A 26155-nucleotide genomic window follows, 5' to 3' on the forward strand; every position below is an offset into this window, starting at 1 on the left:
GTTAAATAAATTTAGAAATAAATAAATTTAGAAAAGAAACCACATATGTTGTAAAATATAGACTGTATTGTACTTAACCAGACAATTACGTTATGTTATGTTTGCAGGTCTGGTGTTTAACTTCTCATGGGAAGTTGTCTTTCTCATGGTAACTGCAAATGAAATAAAGGTCTTTCATCTGGAATCTAAACATTTTAAAAAGTGTGGAAATTAAGAAAAGAGGGCATTGTAAATGATTCTTATTACTCTGATCTCATAGATCATGCTGAGGAAAACACGGAATCATTTCCAATTAAAAAAGATATTTTCCAATGATATGTTAAAGGAGCTAGCAAGTTATAATAGTAGGTGAATTTTGCTGTACAGAATAGTGTACTTCGAGTATTCTGGTGTTCTTCACAGCGATGGTATTATGTTTGTGCAGCAGCAGGGGATTTGATTACTACTTTTAATAGCTTTCATGAGGCACTATTAGTGAAAACCCTGTAACCTGTGTTTCATCTCAGAGAACTGCATGCCATAAGTAAGTGCACTTCAAAAGCCAAATTGAACTGAATGAACAAAGTAACCAGTAAGGATGTTCTCTTGAGCATTCATTCTTACCATGATGAATGATGCTTGTTTTTCTCTTCTCTTTAATTAGAATGTTTCTACATTTGCCAAAGAAAATGTTGGAATGCGGACAAAAACTGGAATTATAGGAACAGGGCTTGATGTAATAGCTTATTTGTAAAGGAAACACAACTTGTTTGGTATTTTATTGAAACAGGAAGTTCAGAACCTCAGTACACACAAGCACAACAAATTCTCAGGTGCTAGTTGAGTCATCTGTTGTTGGAAGTAGTCTCATAGAAGGCTTCCCCTTTATTTAGTTTTAATCTTCAATTAACAAAGGGAAGGAAATTACATACAGATTTAGTTTTAGATTATGTGCAAAGCTCTCTGTTGCTTTTTGGCTGTCACCCTGATGTGCACGCTTTGTGAGTATACCATGTTGACTCAACAGGAGTGTGTCTCAGTGAATGTATTCAGCTTATAACAAGCATAAGAAACCTGATGTATTGATTTCATTTATGAAATAATGTAAAGCTTGCTTAATCAAAATATTCTGATTTTTCCTTCTTCTAATACCTGATTTCAGCTTTACTGCAAACTGTGGAAGTAATCATCTGTGACAAGGTGATAATTGATGAAACTACTGTTTTAAGTTTAGCATGGGATTATTTATTTTTTAATTGTCATGTTTATTGGTAATGAGAGGTCTGTTAGAAAGCAGAGAAGAGCATGACAGTACCGTGTAGTTTTGTTTAGCTGTGAAGTCTTTAAAAGGCACTTGGAAATGTGTATGTGTTTCTTCTCTGTGGAAGACTGCTTTTCCCTTCCTTCAAGGTCTGTATGACACTTGCCTGCTTTGAATGAGAAGGATTTTATTGAATTCCCTCCAAATCCCATCATTACTGTTCCTCTGTTTAACCCCAGGAGTACTCCAGTGTTGTGCAGTGAGTTCTCCTTTCCTCCATCAACAGTCTGAGCAGTGATGGCTTTGTAGCTCTCCCAGTACCAGTCCATAGCGTAAGGATAAATGCATTAGCACTGTAATTGGTAATGTCATTTAAAAAAAAAAATAGCATTAGAGCTATGACATCAGCTCCTAAATTCTAAAATTAATATAATTTTAAAACAAATGTAGACTTTTTTTTTCCTGCAGCATTTGATAAGGTTACTGACAGTGTCCACTTCACCTCCTGTAGACTCAGGAGAAGAAAGCAGTGAGGTGATAGGCTGCAAATGTGTTCAGTGTGTTAGTTCACATGCTGGTAAGCGTCACCTCCTCAAAACAGACACTGGAATCAGTTATTTTTAGAATGGTTTAATTTGGTACCACACACAAATTGTCATTGTGGTTTGTAAATTATTTTTTCACCTTATTAAAATAAGTCTGTTTCAAGTGCTTATCATTAACCTGAAAAATGCTGGTTTGTTTTGGTTTTTTTTTTTAAGAAAGAAGTAGAGCAAAAAAGAATAAATTTAGCCTTTGCCCTACCAACTTTCATATCTTTAAAATTACTCTGTATTCACAACATAAATTGTTCTCCCTCAGCTATAGAGAAGACCATCCCAGCTTGCTGTCACAATATAGTCAAAGTTCTTTCTTCTATAATCTTATATTATTGTCATGCTAAAAGGTACAAGAGGTCATGAGAAGAGCCTTCAAATAGAACATGTTAATCATGTCCTTTGTTTAGCACCTATGAAGAAAATGGTGCTCCCAAAGAAAATTTTTGAGTAATTGTAATTCAAAAATATGATTGATGAAAAGCACCTGCTCAAATATTTAAACACCTGGAGGTTTGGTTTTTTTTTACTGTGTGTGTTGGCAGCTCCACTGGCTACTCTTGGTGCTGGAGGATTAAATGTCTTTGCTCTCCATACTTCACATAGTGTCTTTTCTTCTAATTTGTGACATAGATGAAGTGAAGAAGCGATGTTGTTACACATAAAGTACAGCTGCCAAGGAGTACTAATGAGGGAAATTGTAGACCAGAGGTGATTGTAATAGTAGTTCTGTCAGGAGTTTCTGAAAGCAATATGGTCTACTTTTGCAGCTGGCAGTGTCCAACAGCAGTGGCGTCCAGTTGTGTGATACCAGCTAATCTCTTTGAGTGGGCTTATTTCAGTAGTTCTCAGACAGTTTTAAAGACTTTTCTCTGTTGAACATTGATGTAATTTCAACGGACCCTTTAGTTCATATATTTAAGAACCAAGTGTTCCCTGCTAATTCTTGTTGTGATGCACATTTCACAGTTTGCATATAAGTACAGAGGTTTGCATGTAACTTCTGAATGCAGCTCTCTGGGTTTCTGCTGTGCTCAGTCATTAGCATGCATCTTTTTTAAAAAAAAATTTAAGAAAAAAACAGCTTTTAATTATAAATCACTTTTTCATTAATATGTGGTCTGTTACGTTGTAATAGACTGGGTGCTGAACAGAAGCTTTTTATATTTTTATTGACAAGGGAATACTTTAGGCTGCTCTACTTAGAGGGTGCATTTTTCCTCTGTTGATTAAAAAAAATAAATTAAAAGAACAAAGAAACTTTTTTTAAGTAATTTGCTGATGCCTGTTATTTTAAAGCCAAGTCAAGTTTTATTTGTCTCGCTGAAGCATATAAAAAAAAAGATTGAGAAAAGTCAATCCTAAGAAATTTGAAGGAAAACAAACTCACTGTGTTCAAGCTTTGACATATTTCATAAAGCTGTTGAAAACCAAGCCATGAAAGCCAGATTTATGAGCTTTTTTAAAGTTATTTGTAGATTCCCAAGACGATTGTGTTCCCATCACTTACTGTAGCCTTTAAAACTCAAATGACGCTTAAAAATATTCATGTTTGGCACACACTGAGTTACTGCTGGGCGTTGCAATGGCATTCAGCTAAAACTGAAGCATAGAGAGAAGAGTAGAAGAAGCCTTCACTTAATTAATTTCAGTTTGTTGAAATAGAGCAAAAGGCCTCACATATTCACATTTTAAGATAAAATTAGGAAGTATTTCTAATGTTAAGATTACTTTTAATGTGGATTAATACAACTGTTTGGGGAACAAGCCTTTTGGGAGCATCTGTGTAACCCTTCACATTTGCCAGGCTTTTCCTTTCAACAAGACCACTCACTTTGTTATTACTGGAATAGAAAACTCTTTTATTTATCAAAGCATTATACAACTGCACTTTGCCAGGTATAGCAAATCTGTTGACAGCACTGGATTTATCATTTACTGTTAAAGGAGAATGGAAGGATTCCCCACGTCCCTAATCCAGCAAAACAAATATCATTCTTTAAGCTTGCTGCACAATATCCTGTGTTGATTAAAAATGTAAGTTGGACTATCCAAAATGATTCAGTATCTAAAAAGTCCAAGGTAGTTGAAATGAGCTTATAACTTTTTATGTATTTTATGCAAATGCTAGGCTTCCATGCCATGTATCTTCATTATGTGTAGTATTTAACCAGGGGGGATATCAAGTATTTTTCCATGAACTGCAGCACGTTATTAGCTCATGGAATTTTTGTTTCAGTGTGTCCTTTCATCGGTGAAATATACTTAGCTGGAAATTTATTCAGTCTGAGTAAATGCAGATGTGTTTTCTCCCATATGATTAAACATTGCTATTTACTTCATTAATACTTCATTCCTTAAGCCACTCTGCTGACATTAATGACCTATTTCATACTACTTCTGCAATAGGTATTAGTCTGCTCAAAAAAACCCAACAAACAATTGGCCTTATGTGAGTTCAGTAAGCCTAGAGGATACTATATATAAAATATGGCTAAATGGTTGCAATATGAGGGGATAAACGCCAAGATGCAACTAATGTTCCTCCTTCTTTTTGCCATGTGAGAATGCACTATGAGATAACAATAAGGGCAAGCTGCAACTGTTATAAAAATCATAGGCTAGATTTAGTTAAGGTCATTATTTTTGTGCAGGTAATAATTAGGTTTGAAAGAAGCACCCCATACCTATATCACTACCCCACTACAACCGCCAGAAGTCACTCCATGTTCCCTTGTGCCTACTGATCTGAAGAGTGTGTGAGCTAGTGCCGAGAGGTCTGGGCTCGGCCCAACCCAGCTCCCTGAACTGAGCACATCTTCCAACGCTATTTCATCCAAATGGAGTACAGTCTGTGCCCTTGATGGCTGCTCCACAGTGGGAACCAAAAGTACACTCAGTAGGAATGGCCAAGAGATTAGCTTCAAAAGTGTACTAAACTAAATTAGTAAGGATGTAAGTGACTTTTTTGCCACAGGTCTTGTGAGGATATATCCAGAAAGACTAGATCTTTGTCAGCTGTGAGGAGAAACATGTCCATGTATATATATTACATACCTTTTGAAGTCATGGCTGGTTGTCTGAAGCAAATTGTTTGGAATCTGAGATGTTCTTGGTGTGTACATTGGCTCAGTTGCATTTATTCAAGTCAGCAGAGGTAAGGGAAAATACTTTCTGAATTTACTTCCCTTCCCTTGTGTTTTTGAGACATCAACTTGCATGCATTTAAAAACTGAGTTAGATGGAGAGTCCTACCGATAATGCCAGATACAAAATGGTGGATTCAACATGACTCGCTTAGTTCTGCTCCACAGAGGACCCATATATAGTCAGATCAGCTCTTTGTCATACACATAACGAGGCCACCACACCAGCACACATAGGGATTGTTGACATAAAATGTACAGCTATCCCATCCATACATTGCACTTGTGCTAAGCTACCAGGCTGGAAAACCTGATCAATCATGACCTAAAGGAGTAGAACTATAGGCTGACTGTCAGTTTTTTAATTACTAAACTGTCTTCATCTCAACCCATGATTTTTCTTGCTTTCACCCTTCTGAATTTTCCCTCCATCCTGCTGAGGAGGGTGCAGGCGGCTGTGTGGTGCTTAGCTGCCTACCAGGACTAAATCACAGTAGACTGGAATTGAAATAACCTCGAGACATATAAGGAATGATCAGAAATAAGTATGATGGAGTTCAGTAAGGACAAGTGCAAAGGAGAGAGAAATAATCACCTGTAGATTAACAATGCAATATTTCTGCCAAAAGAGCAGTTCAATATTTTAGAGAATCCAAACCAATATACGTCACCTATGTCATACTCTGATAACAGAAGCAGGTGTACTAGGATGTGTTAACAGGCATGTTGTGCATAAAATGCATTAATTGTCTGCAGTGTGCAGAGCAGTGGTGGGGCCTGAGCTGGAACACTCTGTCTGGCTTTGGGCACTGCACTTCAGGAAAGATGTGGATCCATTGGAGAGAATCCAGGGAAGAATAACAAAATGATCAGAGGTCTAAAAAATATGACCCATGAGCAAAGAAAGACTGAAAGAACTGTGTTTGTTTAGTCTAGAGAAGAGAAGACTGAGGGGAGACATGATAACTGTCTTCAAGTATTTAAAAGGTTGCTGCAAATAGGAAGAGAAGTGGCACTAGGACAAGAAGTAATGGGCTGAAAATGCAGCAGAGGCAGTTTAGGTTATATTATTAAGAAAAGCTTTCTAACTGCAAGAGAAGATAAGCATTGGACTAGCTTGTGTACAGGGATGGAGAATGTCTGTCTTTGAATTTTACTGGGATTCTTGGGGGCTTGTCACATGTAGCATATGTACCCCTCACGGTATACCAGTGATGCAGGGCTCAGAGTCCTATGTGCCACAGTTGCATACTGCTTTGAAGTGATGCGTGGCACAGTGCTGCTTTATTGGTATTCAGGTAAGGAAGACACTTCCCAATTGTAATTGGTAATTATTTGCAGAATTTTGACATGAATTTGCAATTGCAGTTTGCAGTCTTATCACTGCTTCATAGTCACTTGAGTTTAACTCTCCTGAAATAAGACAAGAATAAGGATGGACAGGTTCTTGAGGTATTTCTGAAGCAAGGTTTAAGTTTCTAATCCTGAAAAACCCTTCCTTTGCTAGCAAATTTTTAATGGAAGGATTTTTTTAAATTTCAAAAATAATTAGTTTGTGTTGAAACCAAATATGTTTAATTCAGAATCTTTTTGAAGTTATTAATAAATAGTTACAGTAAAGTGACCACATCATACAATCTTAGCAGAGTGGTTTTAAGCGATGTATATTAGAAAAACAGCTCCTTGATTTAGAAATCATACTTACTCTCAAAAAGCGAAAAGACTTATTGTTTTACCCTAATTTCAGTTTTATTAATCTATAGTTGATAATGTTGATATTAAATAGTATTTAAAAATAGTCCTACCTCTGGAAAATAAGGAAATTAAACTAAAAATAAGTGAATTTGTTATCTTTTTTCCTGCAAAAATTTGCTATGCCGGAAAAAATGGTTCAAACGTCTTCCAGCATAATTTTGAATATCCGCCAAACAGTAGATTTATTTGCCAAACATTTTAATACAATATTCCCATTGGGACTCAGTCTTTCAGAGAATAAATTGGTGAAATTAACTTTTCTTATCAGTCTACGGGATTTGAGAGAAGCAAGGTTGTCTGCCAACACGCAGTGGAAAGAAACAATATCAGCTAAATTGTCTGGATTCAAGTGTTCTTCCCTTCGCCCTCATCTTGGCCAGGAAACACATGAAGGACTATAAAGAGGAGGGGAAGAAACTGTGTTTTGAAGAATTTTCCAGATAATATAATCTTGACTGTATGCCATTTCTGCTTCTTTTACTTTCTTTTTCATTTTTCAAGACCAGACACTGAAGGTTTCTTTTTTTCTAAACCAAATTTTCCACTCTACCTTCCTCCACTTCTGGCTCCTGGCTTTGTGCACCAGTTGTCTTCTACCACACAAACATATACAAAGTGTGCTTGTATGTAATCTCCATTTGTGTGCGTGTGCTTGGGTGCTAATGTAGCCTTATCAAGCATTCAAAAAGTATGTTCTCACTCCTGTCTGTCTGAAGGCCTATGCTTCTGTAATTTGGCAGAAAGAGAGCTTCTGTTTTAGCCAAATTATATTGATTGCCAATGAGAAAGTGCTGTTTCAATAAATATTCAAAAATAAGGATGCAATATTTGTAAATAAATCGCATGAATGTAGCAATCTGAGTTTTGCTCTGAGAATGAAAAACATCGCTAGCAATAACAAATGCATCTCATGCCAAAGGGTGGAATAAGGTTCTGGGTGCTGTTAAAATAATAGTATGATGGTACAGCTGGAACCACCGGGGGTCTTGCATCTACGTGATGTTCCATTCACTTAGGTAAGATTCTTCAAAGCTGAGGATCTATTTCTTTGTGAATCACACTGCTGAAGGAAGTTGTTTCCAGCTTTTAACGTGCTCTTTTATAAAGGAGAGCACCAATTTATTTCTGTAGTACAGCATTCCAATGTGATTTTTAAGTGGTTAGTGAATACTATTTCAATTCCAGTATTCTCAAGGTATTAAAAAAATCAGAAAACTACTAAAATAAATCATAAGGAATCAAACTAAAACTATGAGCTTTTAATTGAAGTAGAAAATACATGTCACACATTGTTCCTACAAAAATAGAATTGCTGTTTGGTTGGTTTCTTCTGTTCTCCTATTAAACCTGGTATTTAGAAAGATGAAAAAGAAAGAATTTCTTCTTTGTCCTGCAGGAATACTGCATTGTTAACACAAACTTCCTTGATCCCTGTAAACTTTTGCAGATTCTGCAGATTCCTCACCGCAGGATAACTGTACTGTCAGAAGCCTGCACACTGCAACACTCTCCTCTTTATCAGAAGCAGGCTGATGTTCCACTTGTGTGGATGTGTGTGAGCCCTTGATCTTTACGTGTACATGGGGTTCCACATATGTATTTTTCTTTTAAATTGTTACTAAATGATGGACTGTCTGAAAATGCATATAACCATGCAAGTGTAGTATTTCCTTACAGTGTTGTAGTTTTGAGTGTGTTCTTCACAAAGTCTTTGTACAGAATTACAGTAACTGAAAATGTAAATATTGCTTGGCCATTTATCCATACTGAAATCATATGAATATTAAAATCTTAGAGCTTAATGTTTCCCCAGCAACGTCACCCAACTATATTAAATGAATGTGCTATTTTATGTGTCTCTTTTTGTTAAACTTGTACATTATCAAACCATAAAGTCGGAGTTGGGGTGGGGTGAGGTGTGTTTTATCAGTTTTATGGTTTTCTGTCATTTAATAGTTGCAGAGTGATGAACTAATTCATGGGACTTCAACAATCAGATCCTTTTCTTTTTAGTGAAAATGAGCAATTTCTCATCAACTGCAAATAAAACAATACTTGGGTTTTGGATGGATATAAACTATAAAATATACAATCTTCTCTCTTCAAAATGTTATGTTCAGTTTTTCCTTCTGCTGTTTGCATTTAATAAAATGTATTTATTATTTTTGCAAGTAACAATAACCAAGATATTATTACAGCTTTCCGTAAGTTCAGTAAATACTTCATTAAATATAGCCTTTTCATATATGTGTTGGTAAGTTTTCCAATCCTATATTAAATGTTCAAATAGTAATGATAAAATAAATAGTAAGTTTATTTTTTTAGATTTATTTATCTCTGGTGAATGAATGAAATTAAGATTAAAGATTTACCGTAATGCATACGCTGATTGTGTAATGCAAGCACAAATATTCAAACATGTATAATTATTACAGATGGCTACATTTTATATATTTTTGAAGCTAGTACTTCACATTTTCAATTCTAGCCTAGAAATACATCAATTGTAATAACTCATAACCATATTCTGCATTTAGTTTTTGTGAAGTATTATTATTCTAATAGCATTTTAGACTGGAAATTTCTTCATGTCATTATCTGGAAGTACACTGAAAATTGTGTGCTGTATAAAGGACATTAGTAGTTTCAATGCTGAAAAATTTCCAAGTACATCCAGAAAAATTATTTTCTTACATTTTCTATTGCATGAATTCAGGTATCCATTCAGAGATTATACTTTTGTGGGACTTGATGGCTCTCTCCTAAGCCTCATGAAAAGATCACATTTTTGCACTTTTATGGGGTTTTGTGTTTGTTCCCGCACCCCACCCAGCATGAGCTATTTTAATAATGTTCTAGGCAAAGATACAAAGTTTTGGATTTTTTTATAATATATGTTTTTTTGGATTGTGGGGCTTGAAAATCAGTCACAGGAGGGACAATAGTTGGTGAAATGTTTTTTTTGGGGGGGGGGGAAATGTGTGCGTATAATGAAGAAAGGCTCTATTTCTTTATCATACATTCTCCCTAAGTTTTACTTCTGTCAAGACTGATTTTTCTTTCCCTTTCAAAACTTAGGTTTAAACAAATGGTCCATTTATGAGAAATGCATACGTATAAGAGGCATCTTCCTGCCGTCCATTCAGCTAGTGAAAGAATGGAGTACTTAGGATCTCACCAAGAAGGGTACATAGATGCTTTTACAACATTCTGTTCTTCTGTCCATCTGCTAATGAATATAATTTGAAAGGAAAACTGGTGCTGTCTGTTATAATAGAGACTGACACAATTGTAACCGTAACTACTGATACATACACAATTTGTGGAAACAGTCACTTTTGGGGTCTGATATTTTCCCAGGCTTGGTCTCTGCTGAGGAATTATTTATTTATTTGTAAAAGCTTACACGAAATGTGTATGGTTTCAAAGGGCTGGGAGCACCCCTGGAGTGCCTTGAAGGCTTTGATGTTGCAAAGGCAGCTGAGTCAATTCAGGGCTAATAGCTAGATTGTGCCCTCTCATCCCACCGCCAAAGCCTCCGTGGTCAGCGAGCTACCTTTTCAGCAGCTGGCTAGTGGTGGTTCTTTCAGGTTAGTGGGCTGGAAAGCAATGTTAGCCTTTCAGACTACTCCCTGAGCTCTGAGCATAAATGCTGTGGTTTTTCGCTGTCTCTAAGACCTGTGCATGGACCCAGTGTGCTTGAGCAAATCCAAGCACAGCCTGTCGGGAAAGCTGCGGTGGTGGTGGTGGTGATCCAGACAAAAGCTCGTACATAAATGTGGCATTCCATGCTGAAGCATTCCTTTGATGATACCACCGAGACGTACTGTGTTCTTACCCTGTCCTCCTCTCAAATGCACCAAGCTGGAATTCTAAAGGCAGTTTAAGGAAATCCTTTCTATAGCATGTCAGCTTTTCACTTGCCTGGGTTCTCTTAATATGTACTAAATGTATAGAATGAACCATGCTGTTTATGGACATCAGCTGAATTGAGTGCTGTTGGGTCCTTAAAATTTCCATTTCCTGATCTAACGATTAGCTGTGTACACATTTGCTTTTGATATTAATTTAATCCAACAATTATTTCTATAGGCGGATATATCATATAAATGAGTTTCCATTACAGTGGCAGCAAATCCTTTCAAGGGAAACATTTGAAGAAGGGGGTATACAATAAGCCCTTTTAAATCATATTCCCTAAAATGTGTGAAATAGCAGATTGCAACAATTTATATTTGGTGTTTTCTATCTAACACAAGTCCTATTGCATTTTTTAAATAAAATCTTCTCAATCCTAGTAATTTTCATTTTTAAAATCCTAGAGTTCCGGGTTTACAAAAACAGTATAAATTCTGTCTTTTCTAGTTAAATCTTATTTATTTTAGATAAACTAGCATTAAAGTCTCATGATAATTCTCTCTCTTCTGTCAGTTGCAACTTATTTGTGCTAATAAACCATTAGAGAGCACTCTGTGTCAGATCATCAAGATGGCATTGCATCTGTCATGAGGCTGTTCTGAGGTTGATTGTTATTTTTCACTGTAGTGCATTCTTTAATTTGCTGACCTTGCTTACTACAAGCACTTCTGTAGTTTCACAATTGCAGTTTTTTAATTCATTAAAATGAATGATTGCCATCCAAGTAATACCAAAATCACGACACTGCTCTGTACATCGGAGATTGCAAAGTACTCGGTTTACATTCTTGAGCTAGTCCCATTTTAAGACACCGATCATGGCCTCTAAGCCTCACAAGATCCATCAGCAAGTGGGACTCTTAGAAAATTCCAAATCTGATACCATATATTAAAACTGTGCAATGATTAGTTTTCTGGTTTTCATGACATCAAGATGCCCAGCAGACAGATATTCATAGAAGAGAATTCTGCTCAGGTGGAGGTAGGGAGTATTCTGCTGAGTCCAAAACCAGATCTTCTGCATGTGTAAAGTATCAGGTGCCAACTTAAGTACAAGAAGGGACATAAAATATATTTAATGAGTTTGGGTCCTCCAAAACCTGCAATATAGCTCTGCTTTGATACTGTGATCAACAAAATTATTTAGCAGCTGTTTTGACTTCCGTGAGACAGGATTAGGTACTCTGTCATTCATAAACCTAAATTCACAGAAGAATAGAAAATAAAGGGTATTTCTTAGATTGTGCTTGAGTCTTTTTGGCCTGCTTCATCCATAACAGTCACTGTCTTTATAACTTGCCAAATTCAGAACACAAAGAGTCAACTTCATTTTATTCTCAGGAGAGCAGCCATGGAATTAACTGTCAGAGAAAGGTGAATTATTTATTGATGGAGGAGATATCAAAATTCAGATTGCGATTGACTTGTCCAATAATAGCAGAGGGCAGGGGCACAGAATCAGAGCTATGAAGTGTCATGTCAGCGTGGGCTTCACACTTTTCAGGTGCTTCATTTAGCTAATTGATCAGAAGTGCTAAGGCAGTTCACTTTATCTAGGGATCTGTGAACATGCTGTGGAACTGTTTGGTTTTAGAAAGCCCTGTAAACCAGGGGAAGACTCTTACTTTGGCTGCACATCTGCCAAGCACATATATTATTGTATTAAATTCTTAAGTGCCTATGGTTTCACAGCAGGTTTGTGGCAGGACTGGAGGAAAGAATCCACTCAGCAAGCGATTTCTTCCCCTGTTCCTCCTCACTGACTACAGTTTCACATTCAGACGTCTCATATAAACCAGATATATACCGAGCGACCTTTCCTTTATGGAATGTGCTCATGTTGATCATCTGTAATATGAAACATTTATTCTTGTTCTCATCTTACTGTTAACTCCGGTCTCATTATAAATTTTCCAAACTTTTACAAGAGATACGGAATCAGACTTGTTACATACATGAATTTGGCAGGTCAATAGCAACCTCGCTCTAAGAAACAGAAGATCAGTTGGGGTTTTTTATTATTTTAGTGTTAAAACTTTGTATTGCATATTTTGATGCGTACACTTGTATGCACTACTTTTATGCACATTATAGCTAAAGGACGTGGCTTTAAGTGCTGAACCACTGTCCTGCCTGTTATATACGGAGAAGAAAATTTGCCTCATATAGATCACACAGGTTTTTATTATAGTGATGCAGTGCTACAGGCTGCACAGCCTTCACACAGGATTTATTTTTATGTTTTTGTGGAGACAAAAGGGTTTCTATGAAATGCTTTGCTCTGACTTCTGATGTATTTGTGTCACTTCATACATCTGCGAGAAAATGCAGTTTGTGTCTGTGAAGCACAGGAGGGAAAGAAGAGGTTCTAAAGCAGTTTAAACTCTGAATTAGATACATTTGTAAAGCTCCCCAATACAAACTGATGAACACTATTTATTGTGAAGGCTTTCACAGTTTGTATTTGTGCTGCAAGTCTATAATTATTTATAATACCCTTTAATATATCGGTGTGATGGCCAGTGTTATAAATGTAATAGAGGTGAAAAATAATATTGTCACGTGCTTTGAGAAGTTTTGTAGATAAACCATCTGAGCTATAACAAAATAGTCTCAGTTCTGGTTTGGGAATTATATTGGTCAAGTACAGCAAACTGTTTTTATAGTTTACCCAAGAGTTTCTGATACACCTGAAAAAGTCAAGTTCATACTCATATACTATAATTCTTCTTTTCTGAATTAAAGAATACAAGGATTTGTTTTACTTTGGGTAGAAATGCAACATATTGGTTAATTAATTTCCTTGTTTCCTCAAACACAGATCTGCAGACTTCAGCGTCACTTATCAAGAGGAAAATACCAACAGAATGTCTTTTCCAATCAGCCTGTCATGTTTGTGTCTCCTACCAGTCAGCCACCCTGCAAAAAGCTAATTGAACTTATACAGCTGTCAGGAGGGAAAACATGCAAAGCCTTACATCAGGCAAAAATCTGTATAGGACAAAATACAGGAAAGAAGTACCGGGAAATAAAATGTTTATCAGAAAAATGGGTATTAGGTAAGACACTGAATTTCAAGTCATATAAAATATTGTGTAATATGTATTAAAAATTGACTGTAAATAGTTCACTAAACTGAGGTTATGGAGAGAAGAAAATGGAACAGACTGCTACGGTTAGGTTTTCAGGAAGGTTATCTCCATGGTGAAGGCTTTCTCTTACAACTGAGAGTGCTTCATGGTGGTCCTGGTACTCACCATTGTAATTTTACCAAGGACAAATTTCATGCAAAGATTTTCAAATTTATCTTTTTTATGATTGTTTCATTTAAGAGCAAACTAAATTGTGGGGAAATCCCCATAGAATAATTTCTTTTCTAAATAGCGTTTCAATTTTAGATGTAGTGAGGAAGATTTTTAACTGGTATAAACTGGCACACCAGTACTGAAATATGGTACTTGGCGCCCTCTGATAATCTGTCCTGAATTATATTATTTATCTTATGTCTGAAAGTCAGTTTTCTGCAGTCACTATTTCACTTGTGAAAAGTTTCTTTTTAAAATCTGCTGTTAATTTTCTAAGGGTTGTTAGTCCATTGCCTTTCCATTATGGACACCACCGTGCTAACAGTTACCTGTCTGCAGGGAATCAGACGTAAAACTGCAATGTCCACACCCTCAGAGAAAAGCTTTTGATAATCCATGTAGGATTCACAGCTTCCAGGCTGACACTCAGTCTCTCTTTCAGACAAGATAAGGATGTTTTTCAAAAAGGGACCTTTTACATGCTGGAAGTAGAAAGATTACATTTTCAGCACACGCTATGTCAAACTCCTCTCGATAGTGTCTCACCCAAACTCCAGCAATAAATGTACTACATGAATTGATATTACATGGGACTAGCCAAGCAAGTCCTAATCTCTTGACCATTAATGCTATCAGATCATAACAACTTAAAACCTGAAAGAAAATACTACTAAAGAAAGGAAAAGTGAGCCATAAAGGAGAAATACTCATCTAAATGCAACGGCTGTTTGATACTTTCTTAAAGTATAAGATAAAATGTGAGGATTTGAGAGAGGGGCGTAAGAAGGCAGCACTGTTATTGTGCCTTTCTGTGGCTTCAAAGAAGACTGAAAGAGCAAGTGTGGCCCAAAAAATGTAACCAGATGAGGAAAAGAGAGGTTTGTGCAAGACGTAAAATATGAGGTAGTAAATGAAACACAAAAGGCTCACATAGTAGTACTCCAGTCATAAATTCCAGATGGACAAAGGTAATGATCTAAAGTGGTATGCAACTTATGTGGCACGTCCCACTCTTTTACTGGTCTCACCGAGTTCTGCCTCAACCCAGCTCCAGCATCTCATGAGGTACCTGCAGCTGGACAGGCCACGCACAGCCTGTATCTTGTGTATCTGGCTGCTAATGAAAAAGGACTTTGAATTCTTGGTGCCCTTTACAAATTTCTCAGTTCTCTTTTGCAGTCTGATGGTGCCTTTTCTGATTGTTATGTCCTGCTCATGAGGCACAGTTAAGCAAGCTCCAGGTAATTTTACTGATTAATATTAAAATGAAGGATTTTATCATCAAAACTCAGAGAAAAAGAAGTATTTCTATATGGTACTTTAAAGGAAGGATACAGGCCTTTGAAGCTCAGCCCCTTTCTCAGCAACTCTTTATGTAACAGTATGAACAGTGTCACCTATAAATTGCCATCATAATCAAATAAATCAAACCAGATCTGAAATTTTGTCTGTTCTTTGACAATTCACTGTTGCAACCCAGTTGGTTTGTGGCTGCTTTCTGCTGCTAATACCAGCTGCCAATTAATTTTCTCAAAGCTGACCACAATAAAAAGCATATAGGCAGACACTACAGCACCTTTGTTAAACCTATGTAAACGGTAAGTGCTTGCGGTAATATCATTTGACTGCATGTATTGTCTCTTTCTCTGGGTTCTCAGCTTCACCAATTCTGTTTTATACCAGAAAATGCTCTGAAGTATATTGTTGCTTTATAATCTGTTTCTTTTACATTTTATCTTAAATAATCCTGGTTTTCTATTTCTTGTAGATTCAATCACTCAGCATACAATATGTCCCACAGAAAACTACATTTTTCAGCTGTGAGATAACTCAGGAGCTTCCATATGGTTGTAAGGCAACAAGCCTAGTTTGGAGTCAACAAAAAAAAATAAGCTGCGAACAAAATTTTGAAGAAAATGCAAGTTAGATATTTATAAATACAGGGAAATGTTTTCTACATTTTTATTATTTGTACAAGTGTTCACCTTGTGAAATCTTAAAGCTTTTTTAATAATGCATTTCCCTAATAAAAGTCATCTTGGTTTTATTTATTTGGTGAAGACCTTTGGACCTAAAAGTTGATTGAATTATTCACTGGGAAGAGATGGAAAAATATTTTCTAGTCTCTAAGCAAAGTTGATTGTGTTGCAGTGCAATTAAAAGATGTGGATTCAGTGTGGCTGAGGGTGCCTGAGCTAGATCTGGTGTAGCCAGCAGGAGCTGTGATACCAGTGCAGATGCAGGGATCCTGTCTTGGAGGGCAGCTGAAGGCCCATGTTGCCACATCTTCATGACCATTGCTAATTACGTTTCTTTGGTAAAAGGATAAGGTTGTCCATCATGCTCAACTCATCTCCTGGTGTAAACTTGCACTTCTAAATTGGGTTTTCAAAGGTAATTGAAGCTCAGTAATTATGCTCAGATGCATAGTTAAGGTATTTATTTCAATGCCTTTAATTGAATTTCAGTCCGTGTCTACCTTACATCTAGGCTGATACCATAAACAGTTACTGATTCTGACTCAAATGAATTAAGACAGCACATCACTTAAGTGGTAAAATCTGTTGAAAATGAAACATCTAATTAAATCCTTTAGGTATGCTTGAAAAATGTATGCAAATGTCTTCAATGTTAAATTCCTCTTCAACCTCTGGTTTTGTTTTTAGCAGGTACCAAGTAAGATTTGTATGTAAAGTATGTTGTGTAACACTTGTTCATCTATAAATGTACAACCTACTTTAAATATCTGCAAGGTCCATCAAAATGATGTGTCATCCTCATAGAGATTAACATATTATCATGTAACTTAGTGGCAGCACGTAACTCACACCTTTCAAACTCAGTGCTCCCCTCAGAGTAGTGTCAGTGTAAGGCAATGGAAACTCTACTAAAAATAATGACTTCAAGTTAATATTATGGCACAATCAAGGTACAATGGTTTATAAATATTGCCGTTCTGTTGCATTGTTCTAACTCTTGGGCTTTTAGGGATTTGGATGTACTATTTCTGTAAACTTGAGGTTTATACAAATCTTTTCCTCAAAACAAGTTCAGCAATATCTGGGTGGCAGGCTTGTTTCAGGCATGCATTGCATTTGTATAGTTGCTCTGTAAAATGTTAAACGTACTTAATGGAAAAGCTCCAAGTTATGGTTATTTTATGGAAAATTAACTGAGCTTATTTTCAGAAATATGAGCACCTGTGACTCAAAAGCTTAAGATCTCATTCTCAATATCTAAGTGCTATATACCTGGTTTTAGTATATTAATTAGAAAATATAATTTACTGAGGTCTTTTCCTTGCTTAGTTTTCTGACATGCACATTTTTAACAGCTTCTTGGCTAGAAAAAGTATGTTTGATACAAAAATTTTTATGTTTGTAGAAAAGTTGGTAATCAGGTCTATCTACAAATTGTACAGTTTATAATTGAAATTATTTACCTATTTACTGCAGAGCACTGGTAACATGGTATCACTCTTCATCCTTAACCTCATGAGCCCTTTTATTAAGAAACTGGTTTCCAAGTAGTATGGACTAAAATATAAATACTTAAATAGGTTGTGACATGTGAACATATGCTTCTCAGTAGATAACAGAGTAATTTATTTGCCTTATATTTCTTAACTTTGAATATTACAGCCTCCTAGTTTCTTTTGTAGTCATTTCCTAAGCGTACTACCCATAAAAATCTGTCATTATTGATTTATATAATATAAGACTCCAAATCAGCTTTCTCATAAAGCTTCTTAAAATTAATCTCAGCTATTAAAATTGCAAAATCTTGGATCAACTTGTTGGTCTTTATTAGTCACACGTGTAACAGACTTGAAAATGAAAAGTCTAATATACGTTTTTCTAAATTAAAATGTTTCAGACAAAAGAATCTGTCAGTTTAGGTAATTTCATCTGAAATTATATGGTTTGATAGAAATCCCTGTCTATCGGCTGTTCTTGCAAAATTTATAATACACAGGTAGATACAGCCAGCAGGAAATTAAATGCCTAATTTTGGTCTGAGATTAAGGGCAATAGGAGCGCTGTCCATCCGTACTGCCTGTTGCTTTGTAATAGTACATAGTGAATACAGGAGAGGTTAAAACGAAATCCAAAGCCTAGCATGTTATACAGGCAGCAAAAAAGAAATACTATTTCAGGTTTATAGCCTGGAGTCTTTCACATGAACAGCTTCTGACCTACGTACCCTAGTGCAGGTTCTCAGCCCCCTCGGCTCGGAAGTTGGAAGGCACCTTTCTACCCAAGACCTCAACAGGAAAAGGCGCCAGCTCTGGTCATCCCCTCAGTAAACCAGCACCAGGGGGAGAAGGATGAAAAGTCATCAAATGATTCATTTGTCGGAAGAAATGTGCCAACCAAAAAAACACTTGTACTTGATACGAAGGTCCTAAGGACAGGAACACTCAGAAGAAAATGCAGAACACTCAGCAACATGAAGCATCAGTGATTCGTGGGTAGTTTCAAGTCAATCAGCGCTAAGATCTTTGCAACATACAGCGCTTCACAGGTGTTCTGCCACAGAACAGCAGAGCCGCGTGCTCTCTCCTCTGCAAAACAGTACTTTGCTCACCTTATCAGGAATCTACGTTTTTTATTAATTCCTTTTTTTCTCTTAATCTTTTTTTTGTGGAGGAGAGATTGTCTTAACCTTACCTTTTTTATCCTGCGTAAATATTTTTGCCACTCATTTGTAAAAATTACTTACCTTAGCTGCTGTCTCTCCTTTTCAGACTGCTCCTGCACCCCTGCTAAAGGCTACCTCTAACAAAATCACATTAGCATGATCTTTCTAAATTAGCTTCATTTGATTAGGGATCTGTTTAAACCAAAATAAATTGAGATCCCCAAATAAGTATCATTCCTTCCTTAGATTCACATTAGCTGAGTTACTTTTCAAAAGCCATTTAACTCCCAGTGCACATCCTATTTTAACTCATTTTACTTGCATCAGCAGTATAGGTGATATCGCTCGGATGCCCAGACCACCAATATCCTTCCCCTCTTTCCTCTCCCAGAGATAAGAAGAGGTTTTACCACCCTCTGCATAATTTACTGGGGATTCACATTAGCAAATGCAGAAATACTGAGGACAAATGCAAGCATGACCTTGGAGAATATGTTGCTTAAGCTGTGTCAGAATGGTGGCAGAATTGGTGTCCTCTTCAAGGGGTATATCCTTAAAAATAAAATGGGATCCCAAATAATTTCTGTATAGTGACTAATAATGTGAGATTGGCTAAGGATGTGTTGGAAAGCAAGACTGCCAGAAACTTGTAAGTGCGTGAATCTCTTTTTTTGCCCTTTCTCTGCTTTTGTAATCACTTTTGGATTGCAGCTGCATTTGGGGTGTGTACACCTAGTGAGTAAAAAGCCTCTAAAACTTTACAGTGATTCTAGTATATCAGCCACCTGGTATTGAATTTTTAAACTATAGATTTCTTGAGCTGGTTTTATATTTCTGGATATTCTCCTGACTCAACTATAGGCAACTTTTTGGAGATTGTTACTTTTTAAATAAAAATAACTGGTAAAAAGTATTGCATCACTTGATTTTTTGTGTTTATAATTCCACTATAATAAACTTGTGTTATCTTAATTGATCTGTATAGAATGTAATTTAGGCATGACTGCATTATGTGGTAAAGTGTTATCAGCACACACAGCACTGGGAAGCTGCTAGCACACATGCATTTTTTTGGTGAAAACTATAATCAGCTAAGGGATGGTAAGGCAAAGGTGCTTTAAATTAGTATTTCTGAGCAGGAACTGTAGCTATGTGGAGCTATGTTTCTAATACCTCTAGAGCAAAAAATGGAGGTATCCCAGAAACAATGTCTAGAAAGCTGATTAAACTAATTTTGTGCTCAAGAATGCCATACAACCCTGGGAAAAAAAAGTGAGTATTTGCTCAGACTGAAAACTGAAAAGCATAAAGAAGCCTGTGTTTGTGCCAGCAGTCTGAACTTCTTTAATGACACATCTAATAACAGAAAACCAAATAGATGTAGTCCTACTGCATTAAGCAGCTTTACCTCCCATCTCCTTTTATTTCTGATCTCCTTTTATTGCTGTATTTCAGAATGAGCTCTTTGCTTGATACAACCAAATAGTGGGCTCTGGAACAGCATCACCTTTACTACAGCATCATACAGCAGCTGACAATAAGGTAGTTTAAAACTGCCAGTAGTAAATAAATAACAGCTGGTGTTGAGGTTATCAGCACAAGTGCTTGCTATGAGCTTTTGCTGGGAGCTAGCAAAGCAGTTTTTCTTCTGTTGATACAGATGTTAAGCAACCCTTTAAGCACCCAGGAGTGGCTCAAACTCCTGTGCAGGGCTGAGGTGTTGATAGGTAGCAGCCAGGTATGGTGCAGGACTGCAACTTTCTTTGAACCGCCTGAGTCAGCATCCTTCAGAGGGTGATTTGTGGCATAGTGCTGAATGCAAACCTCTCCCAGCCTGCCGACATGCCCACCCCTTCCTCGCCCCTGGGAATCACGAGGTCATGCTAGCTGAACCTTCCTACGACTTTTCCGTGCCAGCTTGTCTTGTTTGCCTAGTTGCTTCTGTTGTCTGGAAAGCACCAACTATCACTACAGACAGAACCACCCTGGCAGGTTTATTTCCCAAGGGGATTTATCAGTGCCCACAATGTCTTTCATGTTGTTCTTCGATACTAAAAAAAAAAAGTGCAGCTACATGTGAGGCGGGGAAAGGATTGATACTACCAGTCCAGGCAGGTTTGGGGTTTGCTTGGGGTTTGCTTTTTCCTTCTTCATGACCGATTTTATGGAACTATGTAAGGCTTTTAAGAAAAAGAAAACTAGGTCTTTAGGGAGGAGTGTGCAAAGGAAGGTGGTTTCACAATATTATTGCTGTGACACAATCTTTTGGTAACAGGCAAAGCAGCTGAAGCTGAAACCTGGAAAGTCTTTTGTAAGTGGTTACTTTCTGCAGTACATAGGTCTCTCTTAAGACCCTAATAGTTCAAAACATTGGATAATTAAATAAATATACTTTAAAAATTGCAGGAGGAGATAGCTTTACAATTGAAAACTGTTACAGACATTATCTCATGTCTAAATTACAATGCAGGATGTTTACACACAAAAATCAAAAGCATGCAGCCTGGAGCGTGGTGTAAGTAAGGATGAAATAGCCTTGTCAAAGATGGAAAAAATTTCCTTGATAAGGACCTTGCTACTAGGCAGTAAAGTACTGTCTTCTGATGAACAGAAACAAGAAAAATCCCTTCATTCATCAAGAAGCAGCACACCTTTCATAATACACAGTGACTGGGCATCATCTTTTCCTCTTTCCTAGTCTTCAGAAATAACTATTTCTTATATAGTGCCTACAGATTCCTTAGTCTTATGTCAATCAAGTTCATAAAACATTGTCTGTCTAACAGAAACTTCAAGATGTATCCTTCCCTCTCTGCCGGAACTGCTGCCCAAGCCCAGAATTAGTTTTCATCTTGACTGCTGTTAACCTTCCCTCAGTCAACACTTGCAATATCAGTTCCTCTTATCCACCAAACTCCTTTCCGAAGATTATTTGTGCAGTTCTTTGTCATCTTTCCTATTTCATTCCCCTCGTTTCCCGCCCCTTGTTTCATTCTTCCAGTTCATCAACCAAAACCTTCCTTTCTCTTCTGAGCAATCATCACTGTAATCCCAGCTTCCCTATCAGATCTGACATGTACCTGCTTTTTTATTCTAACTCTTTTTTAATTAAAGGATACCAGCCTTAAACATTAAATCTTGGGAGAAGACAATGGGATGGGATGGGTAATAACCATTTCATGTTTCTTTTTTTCAGACATCCCTTTTACAAGTTACTGTAGGTATCCATTGTGCAGTCCTTCATCCTCTGCTTGTCCTACTTCAAAGCTCTCCTTTACCACATGTAGTACACTGCAACTACCTGGCTAGGGCTAGGCAGGTAGAAAGCTATACTATGAGCTTCTGATGGGTCAAGAACTGTATATTTGCTGTTGTATTTAGATGATGTTACATCTGTTCCAGCCCTCTGGTTCATCTGCCTCCTTCACATCTTCCCAGAGGAAGCTCTCCAGCACACTGATGTATTTGTGACCGGACAAGTGCCTGGGACCACCAGGCTCTGCCTTGCCATCAAAATGGAAGAAGAGTCATAACAGAAGTGATTCCCATCATATTAAGGTAAGACACAGGATACGTACTTTGCACAGCCCTGTGCCTCTTTTCAACAAACAGCAAACACTACGTGTTATGCCAGAAAGACTATGTAGACTCAAGCTGTATGCAACATACATTACATGCTTGAGCCTTAAGTTACTTTTCAGGCTTTCTTTCAATTCAGGTAAGGCTGTTTTTTTCTTTAGATAATTTTTAGTTGTTAACTTGGCTACAAGTATGGGGAGAAGTAAAGAAAAAACACTTTCCAGATTTTCTGATCTGGGGTAAAGCATTCCAGCTCATTCACTCACAAACCAGAAGTTCAGTCAGGAAAAGTTTTGCTAAGTAAGTAGTCCCTGAGATCTGGAGGTAAGCCTAAAGCCAAGGTGGCAGTATGGAAGGTGGCATGAACTTAAATGTTCTGTGCAACACGTGGGTAAAAATAAACCAGCATCCGAAGTGCTGCATTATACCCTTTAAATGTTAATTGAGCAAACCCAGGGTTTTTCATTTTAACAGCTGCAGGGAGGATAAAGGTTTTAGTTCAATAAATGAGAAAATATGGACCTGCTCTGATTATAGCCTAATTTGTCAATTCATATGAAAATTCAGGCACTTGGAAACAGTACTACAAGCTCGCAGATACTTGACCTCTGTGAAGAGTCTGACTGGTCCCTCTGCCACTTTTAATGTGCACTTGAAATCTGGTGCTCCTCTTCCCCCCCCCCCCCCCCCCACTGATGACTGGATATTTCTGAATAACTTGAAATTCACACCCACTTGAAATGCTGACTTGGGAATACACTTTTTTGGACACATGCTTCATCATATTTCAGCTGTACACAAAGATAAGCATTTTAGAAGTTTGGAGGCAGAGCATTTCCTCCTACAGAAGAGAATTTATATTTTCCCTGACATTGCCCAGGCAACACAGGCTTGAATAAAAAATTGACGCTAAAAGCAGAGTTCTCTAGTCTGGGAATCAACACTGTTGTTTTATTCCCAGCTACATTCAGTATCCTACTTGACGAAGAGAAGAATGTCCTTCATAACTGCAGGGATGTTGAATATATTTTGATGACCCATACAAATGCTAGTAGAGGGCATGAAGATGCAAATTAAAGAATCTGGAGTTACAGAGCGATCCAACTTGAGATTCACTTTTCCCTGACTTTATCCAGCCTTTTCTCCTTCTGTGCATTCTTGTCCTCCCCACCTCACACCCACCCCGACACACACCCGCACCCCCTGCTCTGTTATGAGTAGTGGCATTTCATGTCTATTATATTAAAAAATTGTATGAGAGACTGGAACTCACAGTCTCTAAACAGTACTGTCCTGAACAGTATCATGGTCACTTAGCTACAGAATCAGATCTCCTCTTCTGCCTTCCCATTTGAAATCTTTTGTATACATAGAACAGCAGTGATGAGCCACACACAAACTACAAAGCTATAGAAATCTCATGGGAGATATAAGCTTGAATCTGCCCAGGCTAACAAGGGCTTTGTACCCCAGCCTTCAGTTCTTAGATGCCTTTATGAGAGTTACTCATACCATCTACTTTGCTATCTGACGTGCAATTTAGAGCACCTAAATTAAAAGCCTAGGTGAGCATGAAGACAGAAGAAGCAGGAAGACTCCTAATAAAGGTTGTCTGAATATCCAACTGAAGTTTTCCAGGAGATTATACCAATGAAGAGAAGTGTGTATCTCTGAAAGCTTCCCCATAGTGTGTATCTCTGAAAGCTTCCCCATGTGCCTAAGTTAGAGAGCTAAAGGTACAAGTAACCCAAAAGGTATCTGCCCATAGAATTCAAGAAAAGTTCTTTACTTCCTGTCGGACCAGCAGCAGCTTCCTTTGCATTTCCAAGCATGCAGATATGCAGTTCTGATCTCCCTGTATCTTAAATGGGTACAATACATGTTGAAAAGGCTTAGAGAGGGGCAGCAAAGTCAAACACACAAAGTGGTCTCTGTATGAGAAGTGATTGCATAGACTGGGATTCTCCTGCCTTGAAAAGAGATGGCTGAGAGGGTGATGCTGCTCTTCACACAAAATATAATCAAGCTACGGAACATACTGGCTGTTAAAGGTTTATACAGATTTAAAAACAACTGGTCACATTTAAATCAAAATATTCTAGCTCAGGAAGTTCCTGAGTTAGGATTTGTTGGAGGGTGAACAACTCTGATGAATGGCATGGTGACTCCCTTGATCTTGATGGGACCAGTTCCAGGTGCAGCAGCTATACAAGATATTATGCACCTTCCAAAACTAGTTGGAAGCGATGCATATGATGAGCTACAATGGTTTGCAATACTGCAGAAAGACAATATCCTTCCTGATTATGAAGCATTACATCTGGTCAGGGCAGCGATGTATTGTGCATCTGTGACTATGACACAGTTCAAGGAAGCTAATGATTGCTAAGTCTGCTATGGCTTTGTTTGTGACTGTCACCCTGAAATAGCACGGGTAGAATCTTATGAATGTCATACTACCAACCCTGGATGTGGAAGTCAGCATCCAAATAATCTTTGCAAGCTATATTTGTGGTCTTATCATTACTGCATGAAGTAAGGGGTGCCTTCCCTTTCTTGCAGTTCTTCCCACACTGCTGAAAGACCATGCCTTCTCATATCCCGGGCACAAACCTGTCACCCTTCATGGACCAGAGACTAATGCAATGGGTGTATAACCATAGGAAATGACTAGCAAAGTAGTCACCTCTGCCTCCTCTAACTCTCCCGGCACAGATGCCATGAGCTGTTCTTTGTGGCATACAATGAGTAGGAAAGCTTGCTCACTTACAAGGACTCCCAATACAGTTGCCAACCATCTCCATGTCTTTAGTCAGAAAGGGGTATGTGCTGCTGCTGCAACTACAGCTGTCCCAGGGAAAGCGGAAAATGGCATATTGCTCTCACTGTGCTCAGAGGCAAACGGCAGCCTGGCACATTCTGCAATGCTGTTCCTTGCAGTGGCTGATTTTAGCCCAGACTTACCTGTAGTGTAAGCCATTCCACAGCACACGGGCTCAGGCTGAGCACATGTGCAGTCCTGCAACACGAGCAAGAAGCATCTGGCTGAGAAATCACTATCAGGTGCTTTTTTGATTTGCTGCTGTTCACTGGTAGTGTTTCCCTTATAGCTGAGCCTCTGCTATGAAGTGCTCAGATTCAGTGCTACAGCTTGAGGAATTGCACCCACAATGAATCAGCTTTGGAAAGAACAGTTTTCCTGTCTACATGGCTTCTTAGTTATTTACACATTCCTAGTAATGGCTAGGAACCATTCAGTGCTTGAATTACAGTTCTTCACCACACCACCCACCACCCCCAGAGCCATTTTCTCAGTAGTTAATGGTAGCTACTGATTAATACTGCTCCTTATATCTAAAATAGTATCAGAATTCTTTCCAATTAATCGAAGAATATTGTTCTAGGTACCTTTAGGCAGCAGAAATGCTTGAACTTATCAATAAATAACTGAAGCCAGGTTTATCAACTTGATAACTTTTTGCTTTTGTATTTTTGGCAGAATTAGCTTCAGTTACTGAGGTAAGAAAATCCTTTCTTTTTGCAAATCAGGATCAAGTGCTCAGTGGCCTTAATTGTTTTTCCAATTCTATCTTAGTAGCTGGGCTCTGTAAAACCAGCAATTCACTGAGGTGGTTACTACTTTACTCCCTAGTAAGACAGGATAGATATTCTTAAGCTACACTCCGAATGCAGACTTTCAACTTCCAATGCAGAGAAAAAATTGTGTACAAATGTATGATCCCAAGTTATACAAGGAAAGTACAAATACAGGGGTCTCTCTGGAAGTCTGGATCGTGCAAATCAAGTGTGGGAAAATGCTAAGAGCTTCAGGTCATGGCTGACATTTAAACTCAACACCTCTGCTTCTGTGCTGCTATTACTGGTAGTCAGTGACGTAAAACACTGCTTTGCTGTGGGCTTGATATTGAGATAATTTGTAAAATGAGCTATGAATATAGCTATATTTACAGACTTA

The 26155-nt window shown here is 37.6% G+C and overlaps 1 protein-coding gene across 2 annotated transcripts in view; it reads left to right on the top strand.

The window, feature by feature from the left end:
* MCPH1 (microcephalin 1) overlaps window positions 1-19497 on the top strand; it is a 135482-nt gene extending 115985 nt beyond the window's left edge. Inside the window, exons 14-15 of one of the 2 annotated variants that reach the window (XM_055810354.1) lie at window positions 13476-13713; window positions 15728-19497. In XM_055810354.1, coding sequence (XP_055666329.1) covers window positions 13476-13713; window positions 15728-15783 — 294 coding nt within the window. In that variant the 3' untranslated portion in view covers window positions 15784-19497. Of the gene's footprint in view, window positions 1-13475 lie in introns of both variants that reach the window. The other variant, XM_055810353.1, reaches the window with a different exon arrangement.
* The last annotated feature ends 6658 nt before the right edge of the window (window positions 19498-26155 follow it).

This window comes from Falco peregrinus, chromosome 7 (assembly GCF_023634155.1).
Source record: "Falco peregrinus isolate bFalPer1 chromosome 7, bFalPer1.pri, whole genome shotgun sequence".
Classification (NCBI taxonomy): domain Eukaryota; kingdom Metazoa; phylum Chordata; class Aves; order Falconiformes; family Falconidae; genus Falco; species Falco peregrinus.